Source organism: Sceloporus undulatus, chromosome 1 (genome assembly GCF_019175285.1).
Source record: "Sceloporus undulatus isolate JIND9_A2432 ecotype Alabama chromosome 1, SceUnd_v1.1, whole genome shotgun sequence".
Taxonomy (NCBI): Eukaryota; Metazoa; Chordata; class Lepidosauria; order Squamata; family Phrynosomatidae; genus Sceloporus; species Sceloporus undulatus.
The window spans coordinates 236,648,690-236,666,148 of NC_056522.1; the positions used below are offsets into that span (position 1 = coordinate 236,648,690).

The 17,459-nt window shown below is 39.2% G+C and overlaps 1 protein-coding gene across 4 annotated transcripts in view; it reads right to left on the reverse strand.

The window, feature by feature from the left end:
- The window catches only part of C1H2orf76 (chromosome 1 C2orf76 homolog), a 41,755-nt gene that overhangs the window by 21,380 nt on the left and 2,916 nt on the right, over nt 1–17,459 (reverse strand). For 2 of the 4 annotated variants that reach the window (XM_042446884.1, XM_042445245.1), the window contains 7 exons: nt 16,607–16,749; nt 15,484–15,634; nt 14,707–14,757; nt 9,380–9,417; nt 9,143–9,224; nt 5,981–6,129; nt 2,767–2,927 (listed from right to left, as the gene is read on the reverse strand). In XM_042446884.1, the coding sequence (XP_042302818.1) occupies nt 6,053–6,129; nt 9,143–9,224; nt 9,380–9,417; nt 14,707–14,757; nt 15,484–15,616 (381 nt within the window). In that variant the 5' untranslated portion in view covers nt 15,617–15,634; nt 16,607–16,749 and the 3' untranslated portion in view covers nt 2,767–2,927; nt 5,981–6,052. Of the gene's footprint in view, nt 1–2,674; nt 2,928–5,980; nt 6,130–9,142; nt 9,225–9,379; nt 9,418–14,706; nt 14,758–15,483; nt 15,635–16,606; nt 16,750–17,459 lie in introns of those variants that run through there. The other 2 variants (XM_042446085.1, XM_042447576.1) reach the window with 2 other exon arrangements.

Sequence of the window (17,459 nt, forward strand, 5' to 3'; positions counted from 1 at the left end):
AATGCAACATGTCAAAGACATTGTCTCCTGGTCTCCTGGTTAGGGGATGCAGAATTTTAATGAGCGTATTTGGCAGTTGGTTTTTAATGAGTTCATTTAAATTCTTGTACCTCTGCTTAACCTCTGCAGGTAAAGCTTTTAATGCTCCCTAGGTATTTGCACTGGAATTTTAGCAATTCTACCAGTTTCCATTATGCAGAATTTCTCTTTCAAACTACTAGGATCTAGCCAATGCTTCATTTGAAGTAGGATTTAGAGGGGGTTTTTTCCCATTCAACACTAAGATGACACTTCAAGAACAGTACGGTAATGTTCAACTGGACAGAAAATATTAGATATATTTCTCTCTCCTGTGAGCAAGTCTTACTTCCCAAGTTTTTTATACATTTATAAATGTATCCATTATGCCTAGTTTTGACCTTATTGACTCAGACGTAATCCTTCATTAATCTCAATAAAGCTTCCATCTATACACAAGTATGCTTTGATAAGCCATGGAACCTGATCCTATGCGTGTTTATTCAGAAGCAAGAATTCAATTGCACTTTTATCTCCAAGTAAATGTACAGAAGAGTACAGCTTAATGCCTTTAAAAATCAAACTCAGTAATAATGTATGAATGAGCTGCATAAAAAAAACCAGAGAGTAACACTCTCCCATCCTCAGAGGATGGCAACGGCAAACCCCTTCTGAAGAAACATGCCAAGAAAACCTTATGACTTTGAGGAACACAACAACAAGTAATTTGGCATGATGCAGTGGCTTAAGTGTTGGACTAATATTCTGGAGACCAGGGTTTGAATTCATGCTCAGCAATTGAAATTCACACCCTTGGTATGAGGGAAAGGCAATGACAAGCCTCCTCTGAATAAATCTTGCCAAGAAAACTCTATGATAGGGATGCCATAAATCAGAGTTAACTTGAAGATACAGGAGAAAGAAGAAAATTCTCTCTTTTTTTATTTTTTATTTTTATTCAGGAAGACATGATTCCTGTTGTACACCGCTTTGATCTAATTTGGAAAAGCGGTATATAAATAAACATTATTATTATTATTATTATTATTAAAATGTATGTACATTATGCCAGCAAATGAAACCTGATGGTTTTAAGTTCACCAAATTGAATTGCTGTATATACTCATGAATAAGTGTAGAAATTTTAGTCAAAAAAGTGACCCCAAAAACCTGAGTCGACTTATCCACGGGACAATGTAAGTAGTGTACTTTAACTGTTATATATATATAAAGAATTATCCCCTGGTGAAAAGCAAGAGAGTAATCTGTCTTGGAAGCATTGACTTCCCTCTATTCTTTCATCAATCCAGCTTTTAATATGAGCACAAAAAGTGATGCCTCCTGGAATTTTGTAAGTTCTTTGGCATTGTTTTCTGTTGCTTCATCCTTCACATCCTTTGTCACCCTAGGTTTTAACCTCGATTTATCCATGGTTCATAACAAAATCCATAATTTTGGCTCCAAAACCTGCCCTTGACTTATACATGAAGTCGACTTATAGTCGAGTATATATGATAACAGCCTGTCCACAGCATGCAACAAAGTCCTTATACAAGCATATATATAGGAAATATTTCTCTATACAAGGGGCATCTAGGAAGCTACACTGGCTTTTTTAAAGGATCCTCAGTACAGCAAGTATCTGTCTCTGCAGCCTCTGGTACTTCACTGGCTCCTGAGCATGAGCATTTAGGTTAAACCAGTTCATTGATTTTTATTCAGGAAGACATGATTTTTCTCTTGCCTCTGCAGAAAGAAAGGATAGGCTGTACTGACACCTTGTGGCTTTTGCTGGACACCAATTTACCTCTTGGTTTACTCTACACCTGTTTGAGTACACTGAATAAGCAGTGTGTCTCTCATAGTGGTGCATACTGAAACTGCTCGTAGCTAACCACATGCTGTCATTCATAGAACAGCTCATAGTGACAATAAACACCAAGGAACATCAGTAAACTCAAAGTAGCCACAAGCCTGAAATCTGTGCATTTATGTAAGATAAGGTATGCATGTGTTGAGAGCCCGCATAGTGTAGTGATTTGAATGTTGGACTAGGATGTTGGAGACAAGGGTTCAATTCCCAACCTGGCCATGAAACCCACTAGATGACAAATCTGAACAAATCTTTCCAAGAAAACCTCATTATAGGTTCATCTCAGAGTCACCATAAGTTGGAAACAATTTGAAAGCACACAGCACACACACATATGCATTGACATGCTGGAAATCCCAATACAGTAGAAGAAAAGGGGTTTTGGAAATTACCAATTCTACTTTTGCAGAAAAACAGTTGTTTTAGCACAGCTCTTCTTCCAAACACTTTTTGGGAACAAAAATCTGAGAAGGCCTCCATTATTTTTACAGTAATAGTGGTGTGGAGGGAGAACTGAGCACAAATAATGTGCACACTTGGAGCCTGCTTTCTGATTCCATATCAATGTATGTGGTTGTGGGTGGAAGAAACTGCAAACTGTGATGATGTGGCTAGAAGGTAGATCCCAGAATATTTCCCTCCTTTCTCTTCTATTCATCCTGGAAAGAATACCAGGGAGAACAGAAAAAGCAGCAGTGGATTTTGTCTAAACCTTGAGGCCTGATCCACTCATATCTCCATCAAACCAGTTAGGTGGGCAATTGGGGGGGGGGAATTCATTCGTGTGAAGGAATAACAACATTTATTGATTCCAAAGGGAAACAAGCACAGAAAATAAAAAAGTAAAACCAGAAGAAAGCTTGAAAACATCTCACAGGGTAATGAGGGCTTCCACATTTCAGATGTTGCTGCAAGGTCATGAGTGATATCTTCAGAACTACAAAGCTCTTCATTGCAACAGTAAATCAAAGAAGAACTAGCATGTCATGAATTTGTTTTTTACATTTTTCTCTTGAATTTCTAGAACTGCCAACTCCTGTGGGGGGGGGGGGACAAAAACAGAGTAAATTTTTTAAATAGGGACAGATCCTCCATTTTTCTCTGTACTCAATTTTAAAAAATTCCAAACACTCCCATGCCCATGGACAAATTCAGCATAGAGAAGTTTAAAGGCAATTTCCTTAGATTCAACAGGATAATGTTCTCACACCATAGGTCTACATTCCCACTAACTACAAAATCATTCTTGCTACTACTATGCTTTTCCCAGGTATTCTGGTCAATTTTCAGACTACCAGCATTTACTCTTGAAGCCAATGAGCAACAACAACAACTCAACAACCATATCTTGATACAACAGGAGTGAGGATCATATGTCACAACAGCCCTAAACCTATGTAACCAACAGTGAAAAATTATGAGAACTGCAGTTACATCTGAGAATCTAACTGCCATATGATCCCTACCACTGGTGGTGCAGTGGTTAAATGCCTGTACTGCAGCTACTCACTCAAAACCATAAGGTTGCCAGTTCAAGACCAGCAAAAGGGCTCAAGCTTGACTCAGGCTTGCATCCTTCCGAAGTTGCTAAAATGAGTACCCAGATTGTTGGGTGCAAATTAGCTTACAGTTGTAAACCGCTTGGACACTGCTTAGGCGGTATAAAGTGGTATATAAATGAAGCTTGTTTGTTTGTTTGTTTGTTACCTTGACCTACAAGAAAAGTAGCTTGCCTGTGACCACAGTGTCACCCCTTTTCTATATGGCTGTCTATCTAAAGGCTTTACTTTAACTTTAACATAATTTTGCAAGAACCATATCAAATCATATGTTCTTTTGATAGTGGAGACTCCAGATAAAAAAGTCACCTGCACATTTCCCAAAATCCTTGAATCATCCCTAGCCTAGTCAGATATGTATCCTAAACCCACCACATAGCAGGTGAACATGAGCAAAAAGCCCTCCACATTTTGTTGGACGGCAACAGCTAACAACCCTAGCCAGCCTAACTGAAAACACACAGTAAAACAACACTTAAGAAACTAATAATACAGAAGAATCATCTCTAGTAATCAAAGAGGATGCACTGTTTGGGTCTGTCTATGGGGCTAAACAGACAGGCAAAAAGAGATGCTTTCAGGCTGACTTGAATGTGTGGAATTTAAATGACACATTCCTTGAAGCCAGCACGAAAGTGCTCTTTAGGTGCCTTATGCAGAGAAAAGCTGTTTCAAAAAGAAGCAGCTTTTCCCCGCTTCTTCCTGGCTTGAAGCCATATCACGTGACCATGACATGAGCACTCCAGCTGCCTTGTGAGACAACAGTGTGGCTGGTGGGGTTTCAATGTGGCTTCTGAAAAGGCAGCTTCAAGACACTTTTTCCTGCCCATCTGTTTCGCCCCTATGAAGTGTCCTGCCAGGCTGCCACGGCACTATAGAATCAAACAATAGCAGCATTAATCATTCCATCAAAGACTGGATTTTGATTTTTTTAAAATATTAATATGTGTAGCTGGACACTGTGGAAATACAAGCACAGCAGGAAACAACTGTTGTAACCTTCAGAAAGAATCAATTCAAGATTGGAAAATATATGTCAAAAAGGAAAAAAGTGCTGTCAGGTCATGAAAATAATCTTAACCACACCAGTGCCTCCCTCCTGCTTTAAAAAACAAAACAAGACAGAAACTATTAATCTTAAATCTGAGAACAGATACTATTTCCTCTGTGTCAAACACTTAAGTGGTGCAGATGTATTCTTGCACTCCAGCTGCTACTCTTAACACCCAAATTTCCCTGATCAAAATGGGAAGGATACAGCTAGTTTGAGAAGGCCTTCATCCAGGATCTGTACACAGTCCAAAATCTCTTAAAGGGCACAGTTAGGGAAACACTGAGCTAGGCTCTCACAGTTTGTCTAAGGGTCCCAATTAGGGGCTGCAGAGGTTCCACTTCCACTCAAGATGGAGGAAATCCTACAAAAGGAGTGGGCCAGGCCAAGGGTGAAACCACAGATCATGCAACCATGGATTTCAGAATTGCACTCCTGTCTGTGACAATATTTTGGATTTGAAATAATCATATATTTAATGTAAACTATTAGTAGCAGCTAAACCATGATATATAAAATCATGAATGTGAAATTCTTTATGACAATATAAGCAACTGCACATGGGAAGTTACAGACAATGGCTGGCTGGCATGTGACTCTTCTATGGAGAACATGTATTGTATTTCACTGTATCTGCAATGCAATATTTTTCTTTTGTACTCATTCACACAGCCAATACCACCACTGTAACTTGTTGGAACAAGGTTTTTCTTATAATTCTGATAAGCTCCTAAAAATCAAAATCAAAAACAGAATTTAGCATGCTTTCTGACAGCAGAAGTGAGTTTGAATCTAGAATATCTGACATGTCTGCGACCTTTTTTCTCTATGTGGATTTATTCATCTCCTTCACACTGAAAAGGCTACTGGACAGTGAGCTTTATAAAGAACTGACTGTGGCAGGACAGAAGGATCTGAGCAGCAGTCATTGAAGGTCCTCTCTCAGCTCTTGCAACTAGATTCATAAATACAGGTCTTTATTTATAATGAATGTACAGTTGTTATGTTTGAATTCTAATGTAGCCAAGAAAATATAACAATATCTCTATTCATATCTTATCATAAGGAGTTACGTTTTACAGAGACAAAGCAATGACACATCATGTATCTTAAGTTTAAAAGGAAGTGAAGAAAATAATGTACACTGGTACCCCGGGATACGAATGCGCCGCGTTACGAAATTTCCGGGTTACGAAAAAAATGTATTTAAAAAAACTGTTCCGGGTTACGAATGTTTTTTCGGGTTACGAAAAAAAAATTTGGTGCTTTTCGGCGCTATTTCACACCAAATCGCGGCTTTTCCCCATTAGCGCCTATGGGTTTTTCGGCTTACGAAGCCTTTCGGGTTACGAAAGCGGCGGCGGAACGAATTATTTTCGTAACCCGGGGGAGCCCTGAAAAATCAATGTAATGACTTTTAGCTCTTATTCCATGTACACCTTATGAGTAAAATGAACTCATTATACTTATGATACGCACCTTTAAGATTTTAAGTATGACATTTCAAAAAGGCACAGAAAGAAAATGAATTTCTTTGACGTTTCAAAATCTTCACCAGCTTGCAACAGGATTTGTTTTATATTTTCTATAATCATCCATGCAGAAAAATGCTAGCTCTGTTTCATTTGCTGAAAGGAAAGGCATTTAACATGTTTAGTGGGGGGGGGGGTGAATTTCCAAGTAACAGAACATTATATTAGCATTAATTAGGATCAAAGAGGGTGTCCAGTGCTCTGTCATTGAAAGCTATTGCTAGTTGCCAGCTTGTTTGTTTTTAACTCACATTCAAATAGCAAAACTGCATTTGGCACCACATAATCAGCTGCATTATTACAGTGGTGGGCACGAGCACCACCTTTCTTATTAAAAAGAACTTTTTTAAGCCAAGGGCTACAAAACCATGTGGATGGCTTTCCTCAGTCTTAAAAGAACCAGCTCTTCTCTTCATAGTACAAGAGAACAACAAAGCCTGCATTTTTAACTTCCTTATTCAGTTCAATCAAGGGAGGGGGATTTCCCCCTGAAATTAACCTGTAGCCATAATAATTTAATACTGAGAGAATCAGTAGAATATTTTACAGATCACTTTACATTCTCCCTCATGACCCATCAAAATGTGTATCTGAAGAAGCTAATTTTTTGCCCTGCCGATGATTAATTCATGAGGCTTCAACAATATGCAAAGTGAAAGACACAAATTGGCTTCTCCAGCAATACCTTCAAATGTCTCTAATTATTCACAGGGGATATGGCACAGCTAAAGGACCCACAAAGGTTCAGAGCAATCACAATTCTTTCCACCCAGCAGGTCAAGGACTTCCTCTTCTAAAACAATAAGTCAGCAACATTACTAATTCAGAGCAGAAACGTCTCTCTGACGGAAGCCATCACAATTATGAGACGTGGAATTATTTTGAAGTGTTGAGCCACTAAGTTCTACACTTGCTTTTCAAAATTAAACCAGAAGTTAATGAAGTCTGCCTGCCTTATGCAAAAAGGAGCAGAGAGATGACAACTCTGAATATTGAGTAAGAAACCTGCAGAAACTGAGGGCAATGAGAAGTGAATACCAATATTTAACATGCAGCTTACTTGTGAAACAAAAAGGAATGAGACACTCATTTAAGCTTCATTTATCAGATAATGACTGCTAAACTAAGTTTTTCTCACAAATATTTCCAAGCATAGGGCTTGTTCAAATGACACATCAGTCCTGGCTTTATAGTTCTGAGGGGAAATGTGGAGTACGCTTCAGGTTTGCACATTTACCCCACTGTCTCTCCCGCATTTATACGTGAGATCTTCTTGATTTATTTGTATGATTTTCCTTGCAATAAAGAGAGTATAAGAGGAATGTATGGAACAAGGATTGCTTGCATAGGGTGTGTGTGTGTGTGTGTGTGTGTGTGTGGAAGAGCAAAGACACTGACCAAATACAGAAACTAGATGGTTCAGAAAGTTTCCAGGCCCCTCCTTCCCAGCTTCTCGCAAATTAAGTAAAACTGCTTTGTAAAGTAGTTTAAAAGGATGTGGCCCAAACAGTGATAGTAAGATATCCTTGTCTGGCTCAGTTCATTTAAAGATGTCTTTCCAAACATCAAATCTCTCTAAGATTGTCAATTGTTTGAAGACTTTTAACACTTAGAAATGTTGCACCAATGGGAAACCTCCTTATCTGGAAGTTTAAAGTGTTCAAGGAAACACAGTCTACCACTTCAGGAAGTAACATGTTCAAATGAAAAAGATAATTCTTTCACCAAAACATTTACTCAAGGCCATATTTTTGTCCTCCTTTCTCAAAAGCTGCTTTTCATTTGCCGTAACAAGAGGTCAATTAGAAAAGCGGTGATGATGACCTCTATGATCCTCTCTTAATTCAAGTGGTTAACGTGAAAAGCAATTATTTGCATGACCCTAAAGTGTTTGTACTATGCAGCAATTAGCTTCTACAAATTTCTACAAAAACACTGTCATAGAATTTACAGTGTTAACGGACAAGATAAGAGCAACTAATATGGAAGGAAGAGAAAGGTATAGACTGTTTCTACCTATGTGAAAACAAAATGTCCAAGCCACTCAAAACATATAAAGCTTATACAAAATATAATTGTATGTGCCTTCAGGCCAACTCCAAGTTATGGAGACCCTCTCCTGGGGGTTTCTTGGCAAGATTTAATTCAGAAGAGGTTTGCCATTGAATTCCTCTGCAACATTATCAGTGATCTCAGCTAAATATTTTTTTCTAGTTATTTTTTATGAGGTGCAGTTGTCTTTGTTGTTGTTGTTGTTGTTGGGGTGTTGTTGTTTTTTTGTTTTGTTTTTTGGTCCTTTTTAAAAGCAGGGAAGATTTATACTTTATAGATCTGGAAGACCTCAATTTGACTGACTTCTCCCAATTTTAGTCTCCACCTCCAGGATGCCTTGAAGACACTGTCTGACTCAAATGTGTTACATTTTAAGTAGGATGGTAAAGATCCAAGAACAATTCCAAATCAAAGCTTCCAGCATCCCACTGTCTGCTACATAGATAAGTATTCAGCTCCTTTCACTGAACCCAAAGTGACACCCATCAGGCACCTGGTTAGCCACACAATTCTTACCTCTGTTACTACATGGCACACCCTGTCATGCCTCTCATTCAGAGTGTGAGCAAGTCACTGGGATATGAACCACGTGCTCTCACTCATGCCTTCCCCAAAATGATCTAGGCAACTCTCCAACCCTGCACTGCATATTATTAATCAGACACCCATCTCATTACTCCTCACTAGTTCCAGTATTTAAATGTCCAACCAAAACATCAGTTTAAATGTTACTGAAAAGATTAAGCAGACACAGTACTAATAACCAAGCTGTCAATCATTTAAAATTATCCTCAGCAGAATTCTAAGCATACCTTTTCTTTATTTTGTTAAAAAAATTCTTCTATTAGCATTCTGAAGAGAGTGCACAGTGCCCTCAAGCCCCATGATTTGAATGTACATTAAGCCCCATGCCCTGCTGAATAATTACCAGGTTGCATTCAGACTTTGAGGAACAGCATCTGCTTTTCAGCAGGCTATCCAAACACAATCAACTGTTCTCCAGATAATGACAGGCAAAATGAACTGAAACTTCAGTCAATCCCAGTACACTACCCACCTACTCCAGCTGCTTTCAGGGTGCTGTCTTCTGCCAAAATGAGTTTGTCGTCATCTTCTAAGCTCACAACAAGTTCATTGGTCTAGAAATTCAGGGGTTGGGAGAAGAAAATAAAGATGAATACAGGATCGTCAGTTAAGGACTGCTGTTATGGCCCAGAGGAAGGCCAGCATCCTCTAACATCATTCCATTAAATTTATTAAAAGTGAAGGGTTAGTAAGCAATCCTACAATGTACCTTAGAACCATGTGCCTGGTGTATAATCTTCATTGTGTCTGAAAAGAGATAAATTACTTTGATAAATTCAATACTGGATATGTTATCCCTGATCTCTATTGCATATTTAGTTCTTCTTGTACATACAGTACCCTGTAGTTTCTCTCTGCACTACTTTCTTCACACAGCCAGAAGTAAGCAGACACCACAGTTTTGAACTGATCTGGGGAGTCCCACTCCCCCCAACTAACATCATTGAAATCAGGATTAACAGGATAATCTTACTTATCTCTTACTATTTAAAAGGAAGTGCCACTGAATTCAATGGATCTCAAATAAGTGTGCACAGAAGTGCATCTTTAATTATGCTTAAAGGGAGTCCAAAGATTCACCTTAATGCTACTTTAAAGATCCTCAGGACAAGTTCATACTAAGGAGACTTCAGGTACAAGTATTTCTAAGAAACTGTCCCAAAAATGCAAGAGAAAAATGTATACAGAGCTTAGGAAATGTGGAAAGGGGTTGGAAGGGAGAAATATATACTGTATTGCCCAAAGAAACAATTGTGTGTTCTGGGTTCATCAGTAGCTTTCCTTTTACCTCCCTATCTTCTCCACAAATATAGCGCTACATGTTTTCAAAGTTAATAAAAGTTAAAACATCCCAAAATTAAAATGAGCTCTGGAGGATTCTCTTCTCACCCAGAACCAGTTTGGGTGGGCAAACAAGGGGCTACATTGAAGATTGGTGTCATTCCCTTTCATTCTACTAGTATACACCCACTGTTGGATCTTGCCCAGAGATCCTATCCCAGATTATTAGCAAAGTTGTACCATGACATAAGTTTTCTTCTCTTCAAACTATCCCATCTGCCCATTGCCGTAAAAACTGGGCTATCATAATTCATTAATTTGCCTTTTATTTCACTAAATCTTCCTCTTTGATTTAAGTCTTATATTATTTATTGAATTCATACCCAAGATCTTTCCTGTTTACCTCCAGCCTCATTTTCACCCACTTCTTATTTACTATGTAAATTCTTTCAATACATAAGCCTCTCATTCCATGCTTCTAGCTCCTACTTGGCAACCCCATCTGACCTCACAATTAGTTGCTAGATATTGAAATGCAGCCGCACGAAGGAAATTGTGATTTCAAAGGATTGTGGGTCACGAGCAGCACTTCAACATGCAAGCTAAGTTTAAAAGGCACTTTAGGAAGATGATAAAAAATTAATACCCAAAAGACAACTCTGCCAATTAACACCAGAATGAATAATGTGCATGATAATACTGAAGCAAATTCCAAGACGTACAACTCTTTAATAACTCCATGAGATAAAGTTCTTCCTGCAGTGGAAATGCCTGATCCCTTCCCCTCCCAAACTCTAACACCCTCCCCAAACTCAAACATATTTGATTCCTCTACAGCCCTTCAATATATTTCTAGTTCATAACATGTTCTCCCTTTTTAAGCTAGGCTAAAGTCATCAAACAAATACCATAGCATTTGCTCAGATTAAATGGCTCCCAGTTGTCAATGTAGAGAAACAGAAGCCCCTTGACTAAAGTCCAATCCACGCTGCAGAAATAATTCAGTTTGAGACTGCTTTAACTGCCCTGACTCAGTGCTAGGAAATTTTGAAACTGTAGTTTATTGTGGCACCAGAGCACTTTGACAGAGAAGACTAGATGTCTCACAAAACTATAGTTCCCATGATTCTCTAGCATTCAGCCAGGGCAATTAAAACTGGATTATTTCTGCAGTTTGGATTGGACCTAAGGCAGAGAAGGCCTCTTTTTAAGAACCAGCAAAAATCAGTCCAAAACATTTCCATTAAATTATGAGAAAACTATTCTTTAAATCAAAAGGAGAAATGGGCAAAGTAACAGGAGTGAAAACAGAAAGCATTTCAAAGAAAGCTTGAAGAAAATAGAAAGCCAAATTCTACTGCTATTCAAATGAGACAGTCCCCTTAAGACTATTTTAAAATCTAGGCCAGATTCTATCTTATAATAGGAATAGTTCTAACTCCTAGAGCTGCTGGAGCTTCCTAATGAAAGCTTTCACTGTACCATAACACAGGTTGCCACATTAAAATCCAAAGGAGGTTCATTTGCATTTTCAAAAGTAGCAATGTTTCATGCTATCCTGATCAATCAGAGCAAAGACCAACCAAAATGATGGAGGAGCTGAAAGAGTTCTGCCATCAGAAAAGGTTACATAAAACATGGAGCTTTACAGCTTACAGCTTTATAGCTTAGGGAAAAAGCAACTGAGGAGGGACATGATGTAAAATTACACACTGAGTAGAAAAAACAGCTACAGAAACTCCATTTCTCATTATACTAAAACAGAGGTGCATCAAATGACAGTCCCTAGTCCACAAATGCTTATGCCATAACAATATCCTTAAACTTTGAAGGCATCAGAAGACTCCTGGTGGGTTTTGCTTTAATAAACTAAGGTGGGGTACAGACCGCCAGAAAGAGGAGCCTCTCTTTGCTCCACAGGAGTGCTGTAGCAACCAAATTGTGCGGCGCTGCTGCGGAGCAAAAAAGGAGCACCTAGAAGCGGCTTCTTTCTGCGGCGTCACTGTGACACCATAAAGCGCCAGGGCTGGCGCAGTGATGTCGCAGCCACGCCGCCCCATCTGGAAGTGGCACAGCTGTGATGTCACCATTACGTGCCTCGTCTGGTGGGTGCGCCACAGCTGCAGCACCTTTGTCACGTGCGAGGGTTGCCGGGCGTGTGGGCGCTCCACCCAACTGGCAACCCTCGCACGTGACGAGGGCGCCAGAAAGGCCCATCTGTTCTGGGCCAAATATAACTATCTTTCAACTCAAATTATGTACGTCTTCATACAAGAAATAACAAACTTGCTATCACTCAATGGAATGATCGCTGCCAATACTGAAAATGGAAAAACAGGTTACAGTATATTTGTAAGTCAAAACCAGAGAGGATAAGGCCACCAATGGCTAATCATCATTATATGTTTTTGTTATACAGGTTGCTGGGATACAGAAGTGGGAGGCCCCATTTCCTCCTTGTGTGCTCTCTTTTAGAGACCTGAAGAAAGCAAATCCTGGACTAGCCAAGCCTCTGGTCTGCCAATACAGCTTTTATATGCCAGGCTAAGCATGACTTAAAATCATGCTTTATTTTCATCTATGTATTTTAATACATGAACTGGCCTCTTTACAGATAGTCACAGAATGACATGTCTAGGGCCATCTGCCAGAATTATTATGATTATGGATCACCTGCAGTCTGAATGTTGGTGGCAAACCACAGTGTCAATAAAAATCCTGGGGAGTGATGTGTGTGATGTAAGGAGAAAGTCAGATGACAGTCATGTACATCCCCTTAAACTCACTGGAGGAAAGATAGGATATAAATTTAACTAATAAATAAATGCAACTTGAAACCTTTACTAGTCAGAAATCTTCCTCAGATTGACACAGCTCCTGAAGTAAGAACTTCTGCCACATCCTTCCTACTGTGTAATGCATTATATACACTGACAACTTTTGATTAATATGAATAATAAATAACTTTGCTGTATTTCTATTAATGACTACTTTGTAATGACACAAACCTAATGAGTCTCTTCTAACACTATATGACCTCACAATACATTTGCAACACAACTATAACTCTTTCTCACTTTTCCCCCTTATTCACACTACAGCTAAAAGATCAAACTCATTTAACATCCACTCACAAGATAATTTCTCTATTTCCGGCAACAATTTTAGTGCCTTGTCTTACACTTAAAGAAAACTGTATCTCAACAAAGCTTCCAAAATCCGAAATCTTCAAACATTCAATATTTGTGTAAGGTACTGAAGCATGTGGTGGCTTGCTAGCTACAGGGATTTCTTGATGAGACAGATTATCTAGATCCATTTCAATCTGTATGTGTCTGGTTATCAAATAGATACAGCTTTGGTCGCCTTGGCAGATGATCTACATTAGGAACCAGACAAGGGTAGTGTGTTCCTGTAGGTTATGCTGAACCTCTTCTAGCCTTTCGATACCATTAACCATGGTATCCTTCTGGGATGGAACTTGGAGGCACTGTTTCCCAGGGGCTTTACTCTTTCCTGGAGCTGCATATCCAGAAGGTGGTATTGAGGAACTCCTGTTCAACCCCTTGGCCATTGAACTGTGCAGCCCCCCAGGGCTCTGTTCCTCATACTATTTAACATATACATATAATCGCTGGGAGTTTTGTCCAGAGTTTTGTGGTAAGATGCCATCAATATGTGAATGACACCCAGCTACACTGCTCCTTCTCACCACAATCCAAGGAGGATGTCTTGGTTCTAAATGAGTGCTTGTTACCAGTAAGAGACTTGATCAAGGTAATCCAGAAAAGACAGAGGTGTTCCAGGTCAGTCGAAAGACAAATCAGGAAATGGGGATTCAGCCTGTGCTGGATGGTTAAAAAAATACAGATCTGCACCTTAGATGTGCTCCTGGATTCACTGCTGAGCCTCGAAGTCCAGATTTCGGTGGTGGACATGAGTGCATTTGCACTATTAAGGCTTACATGCCAGCTGTACCCATTCTTGGAGACATTAGACCTGGCAACAGTGATATATGACCTGATTACATCCCATCTGGATTACTGTAATGTGCCCTACATGAGGCTTCATTTGAAGAGTGTTTGGAAACTTCAGCAAGTTCAAAGAGCTGCAGCCAGATTGGTAACTGGAGCTGACTACAGGGATCACACAGCTCTCTTGATGAAACAACTCCACTGGATACCAGCCCCTTCCCAGGCACAATTCAAAGTTGCTGGTCCTTACCAATAAAGCTCTGTATAGCTCAGGTCCAGCCCAGGTTATGTGAACACACTCCCATATGAATCTGTCTATGTTTTGAGATCTTCTGGGGAGGTTGTTCTTTCTGTCCCTCCATACTCACAGATATATCTGGTGCAAACACAGGAGCAGACCTTTTCTATGGCTGCTTCCAGACTCTGGAATTGCCTTCCGAAAGAAATTAACTGGCACCCTCCTTGCTGCCTTTCTGCAGACAGGTAAACATGTTTTATTCCAACAGGCCTTTGAAAATTAATTTTTTTAGGGGAAATAGGCCTTGTACAATGTGCAGGACTTTTATTTATTGTTTTTTCAATGGTTTATATTTTCAACTGGTTTTAATCTTCAGTTAGTTGAATTACTTTCTAACATTTATATACTGCGAGTTTTTAATATGGCTATTATAATGTTGTAAGCCACCTTAAGTCTCCAATTGGGGGAAAGATAGGATATAAATAAATTTAACCAAACCACAAGATGATCTGATTTAATAGCAAAGTTAAGACATATACATACCATATTTGTACTTTTTAAAAGGAGGTGGAAGTCCTGTCCTTAATGCCACATCTAGAGGGAGGAAAGTTGAAAGAACATGAATAGTTCTTGCTTTTTTTAAAAAAAATAAGAGAGATACACAAACTGACCTTTTCTTAGAATCAACAGTACAATGCTATGCAATGTTTCTACAATAGCATGCTCTCAAGTGTACATGGAGGACTGTAACATGTACAGGCCCTGATGTTAAGGCAGGAGTGGGAATTGTGAACCATTCTAAATGTTGGACTTAAACTCCCAGCAATTCTAACCAGCATAGTCACAGGAATGCAGGGCATGTAGTTCGACATGAAGGACTGCACAATTCCTATCTGTATCAGAAATTATAGCAATTTCCCCTAGTCTAGTGTCCTCCAGACACATGAAACTCCAACTCTCACAATCCCACCACAGAAGCCAGAAGCCACTTTGGCTGAGGCTAATGAAAGTCCAAAATATCTTGAGGGTACCAGATGAGAGAAGGTTAGATTTAAGGTTAAATGACATGTAACATGGCCTGATGCATTAGCATCTAAACACAACCCAATTCCATCGATATTATTAAATCTCTAACTGCAGATAGCATCCCTGAGAAAAAGCATGCCCCCTGAAGAATGAACAAAGCTAGGAAAAGTTTTATGTAGTTTGTTTTTTTAATTTAACTCCAAGAACCTAGAGCCAGTCAACACAGACACGCTGGCTTGAGAACTCCTAGAAGCTTTAGGATTCTTGGAATTTTACTTATACAAATCTTCTTACCATTCTTCACAAACTGCATAAGCTCTTTTACAGTCTGATGCAGACTAACACCATGGTACACAACTGGCCTGAAATTGCGGTGCTCAAATGAACGGACTAGCCGAACAGTCAAAGTCACATCTCCTGATGACATGAGTTAGCCACAAACTACCTGGAAAGCAAATATTTCTTATGAGACATACAAACACACCAATCTATGTTATATGTGTGCACGTGTATGTACATGTGTAAAACACATGTAATATCCTAAAGGCACCAGATCCCATCTGATCTTAGAAGCAAAGCAGGGTCAGCCCTGGCTAGTACTTGAATGGGAGACTGCCAACATACTATAGTACTGTATGCTATATTTCAGAGGAAGGAACTGACAAAACACTTCTGAGTATTCCTTGCCAAAAAAAAATCCTATAAAATTTATGGTGGCAACATATATCAACAAGCGACTTGAACTCAGATATATATGTATATATATTCCAGCACTGGAAAATGTGACTATTTGGGAAGGAAATAGAAATCACATATACAAGAAGAACAAAGAGCAGGAGGTGCAGTATAGATTATATTGAAATCAGATATAAAGCAGAGGACTGTAAAGTGTTCAATGAATTCAGAGAATACCCCCTCCTTTTTTTAAAAAAAAAAAAACTAATCCAGGTTCTTCTGAGGACCATAACTTTGACCCTTTCTCCCTACTAGTAGCTCCCTGGGATCTTGTCATTGTTTTTTGACAAATGTGAATTTATGGCCTTCTCAGCCCAAATCACCATAGAGCCAGAAAAACCTTTACTGTATTTGATACAAGATTTCATACAATGTAGTGGATGCAGAGACATGAGGGACACACAGTCCAAGGACACAGGTTTAAAATTCCAATGGAGTGGGAAACAATTTAATAAATCAATTAGCTAGCTCATACTAAATGGCTTTTTGAAGGAGGCTAGAGAAAGAATATTTAAGATAAACAAAAAGGGGAAAAACATTGTGACTACCGGTAAACATTTTGGAAGTAGACAAAGGCCAAGCACAATTTGCAACAGACCAGCCAAAGTACACTTCACATCAGCAGCACAATACTATTAAGATCCGATTAGAAGTCAGTCCTATAGAGTTTAATCCCACTTACTCCAAGCAAGCCTATACAGGAGTGCTCCCAACGTAATGTATCCTTGTGAGTTTTACCATTCAAAATGGCTCATATGGGTGAATGAAGGCTGACAAACATCAGAAACGTAGGTTGGAGACTGGAAATTTACTCTTCCTCTCCCACTGTGGATTCAAATAAGAGAAGAAAGGGTTAAATTGCTACTTTTTCCACCTTCTGATAGTGATCAGCCACTGGAATTGCATATCTAATTACTGGGATACCCTTCTTATTAGCAGAAATGCTCCTGTTTGGGTGGTCTTTCTGGGTGTTTTCTTTTCCAGGTGATTTCAACCACCACATTTATTAAAATATTTATATCCTTGTCTTCTATCCTCCTCTGGCTTTGCTTCGCGAACGAAGATTCTTCTATCCAAAGACCCAGAAAACATCCAGGGGTAGCTGTGATGCCCATATAGCAAAGTCCAATGACATCCAAAATCCACAAGACAGTGGAACCTTTATTGGGCCAACCAAAATGCACAATATACATGTTTCAAAGCTCCAGTGGCTTCTTCAGCAGGCAAGGTGTTAAAAACCATACAGGAGGGGAAAAATTGAAGATGTTAGTCATAGGCCTGAATTTTGCTGGTTTTGTTTTCAGTTCAAATAGTATGGAGGTGTATCTCTTGCAGGCTGGCACCTTCTCCTTCTGGCCATGTAGTTACTGGGAGACGTCCAAGAAATTTAACATCCATTTGATAAAGGTGCCAGCCTGCAAGATAGATCCCTCCATACCATCTGAACTGAGAGCAGAAACACCAAAATACAAGCCTATGACTAACATCTTCGATTTTTTTCCTCCTGTATGATTTTTAACAACTTTGCCTGATGA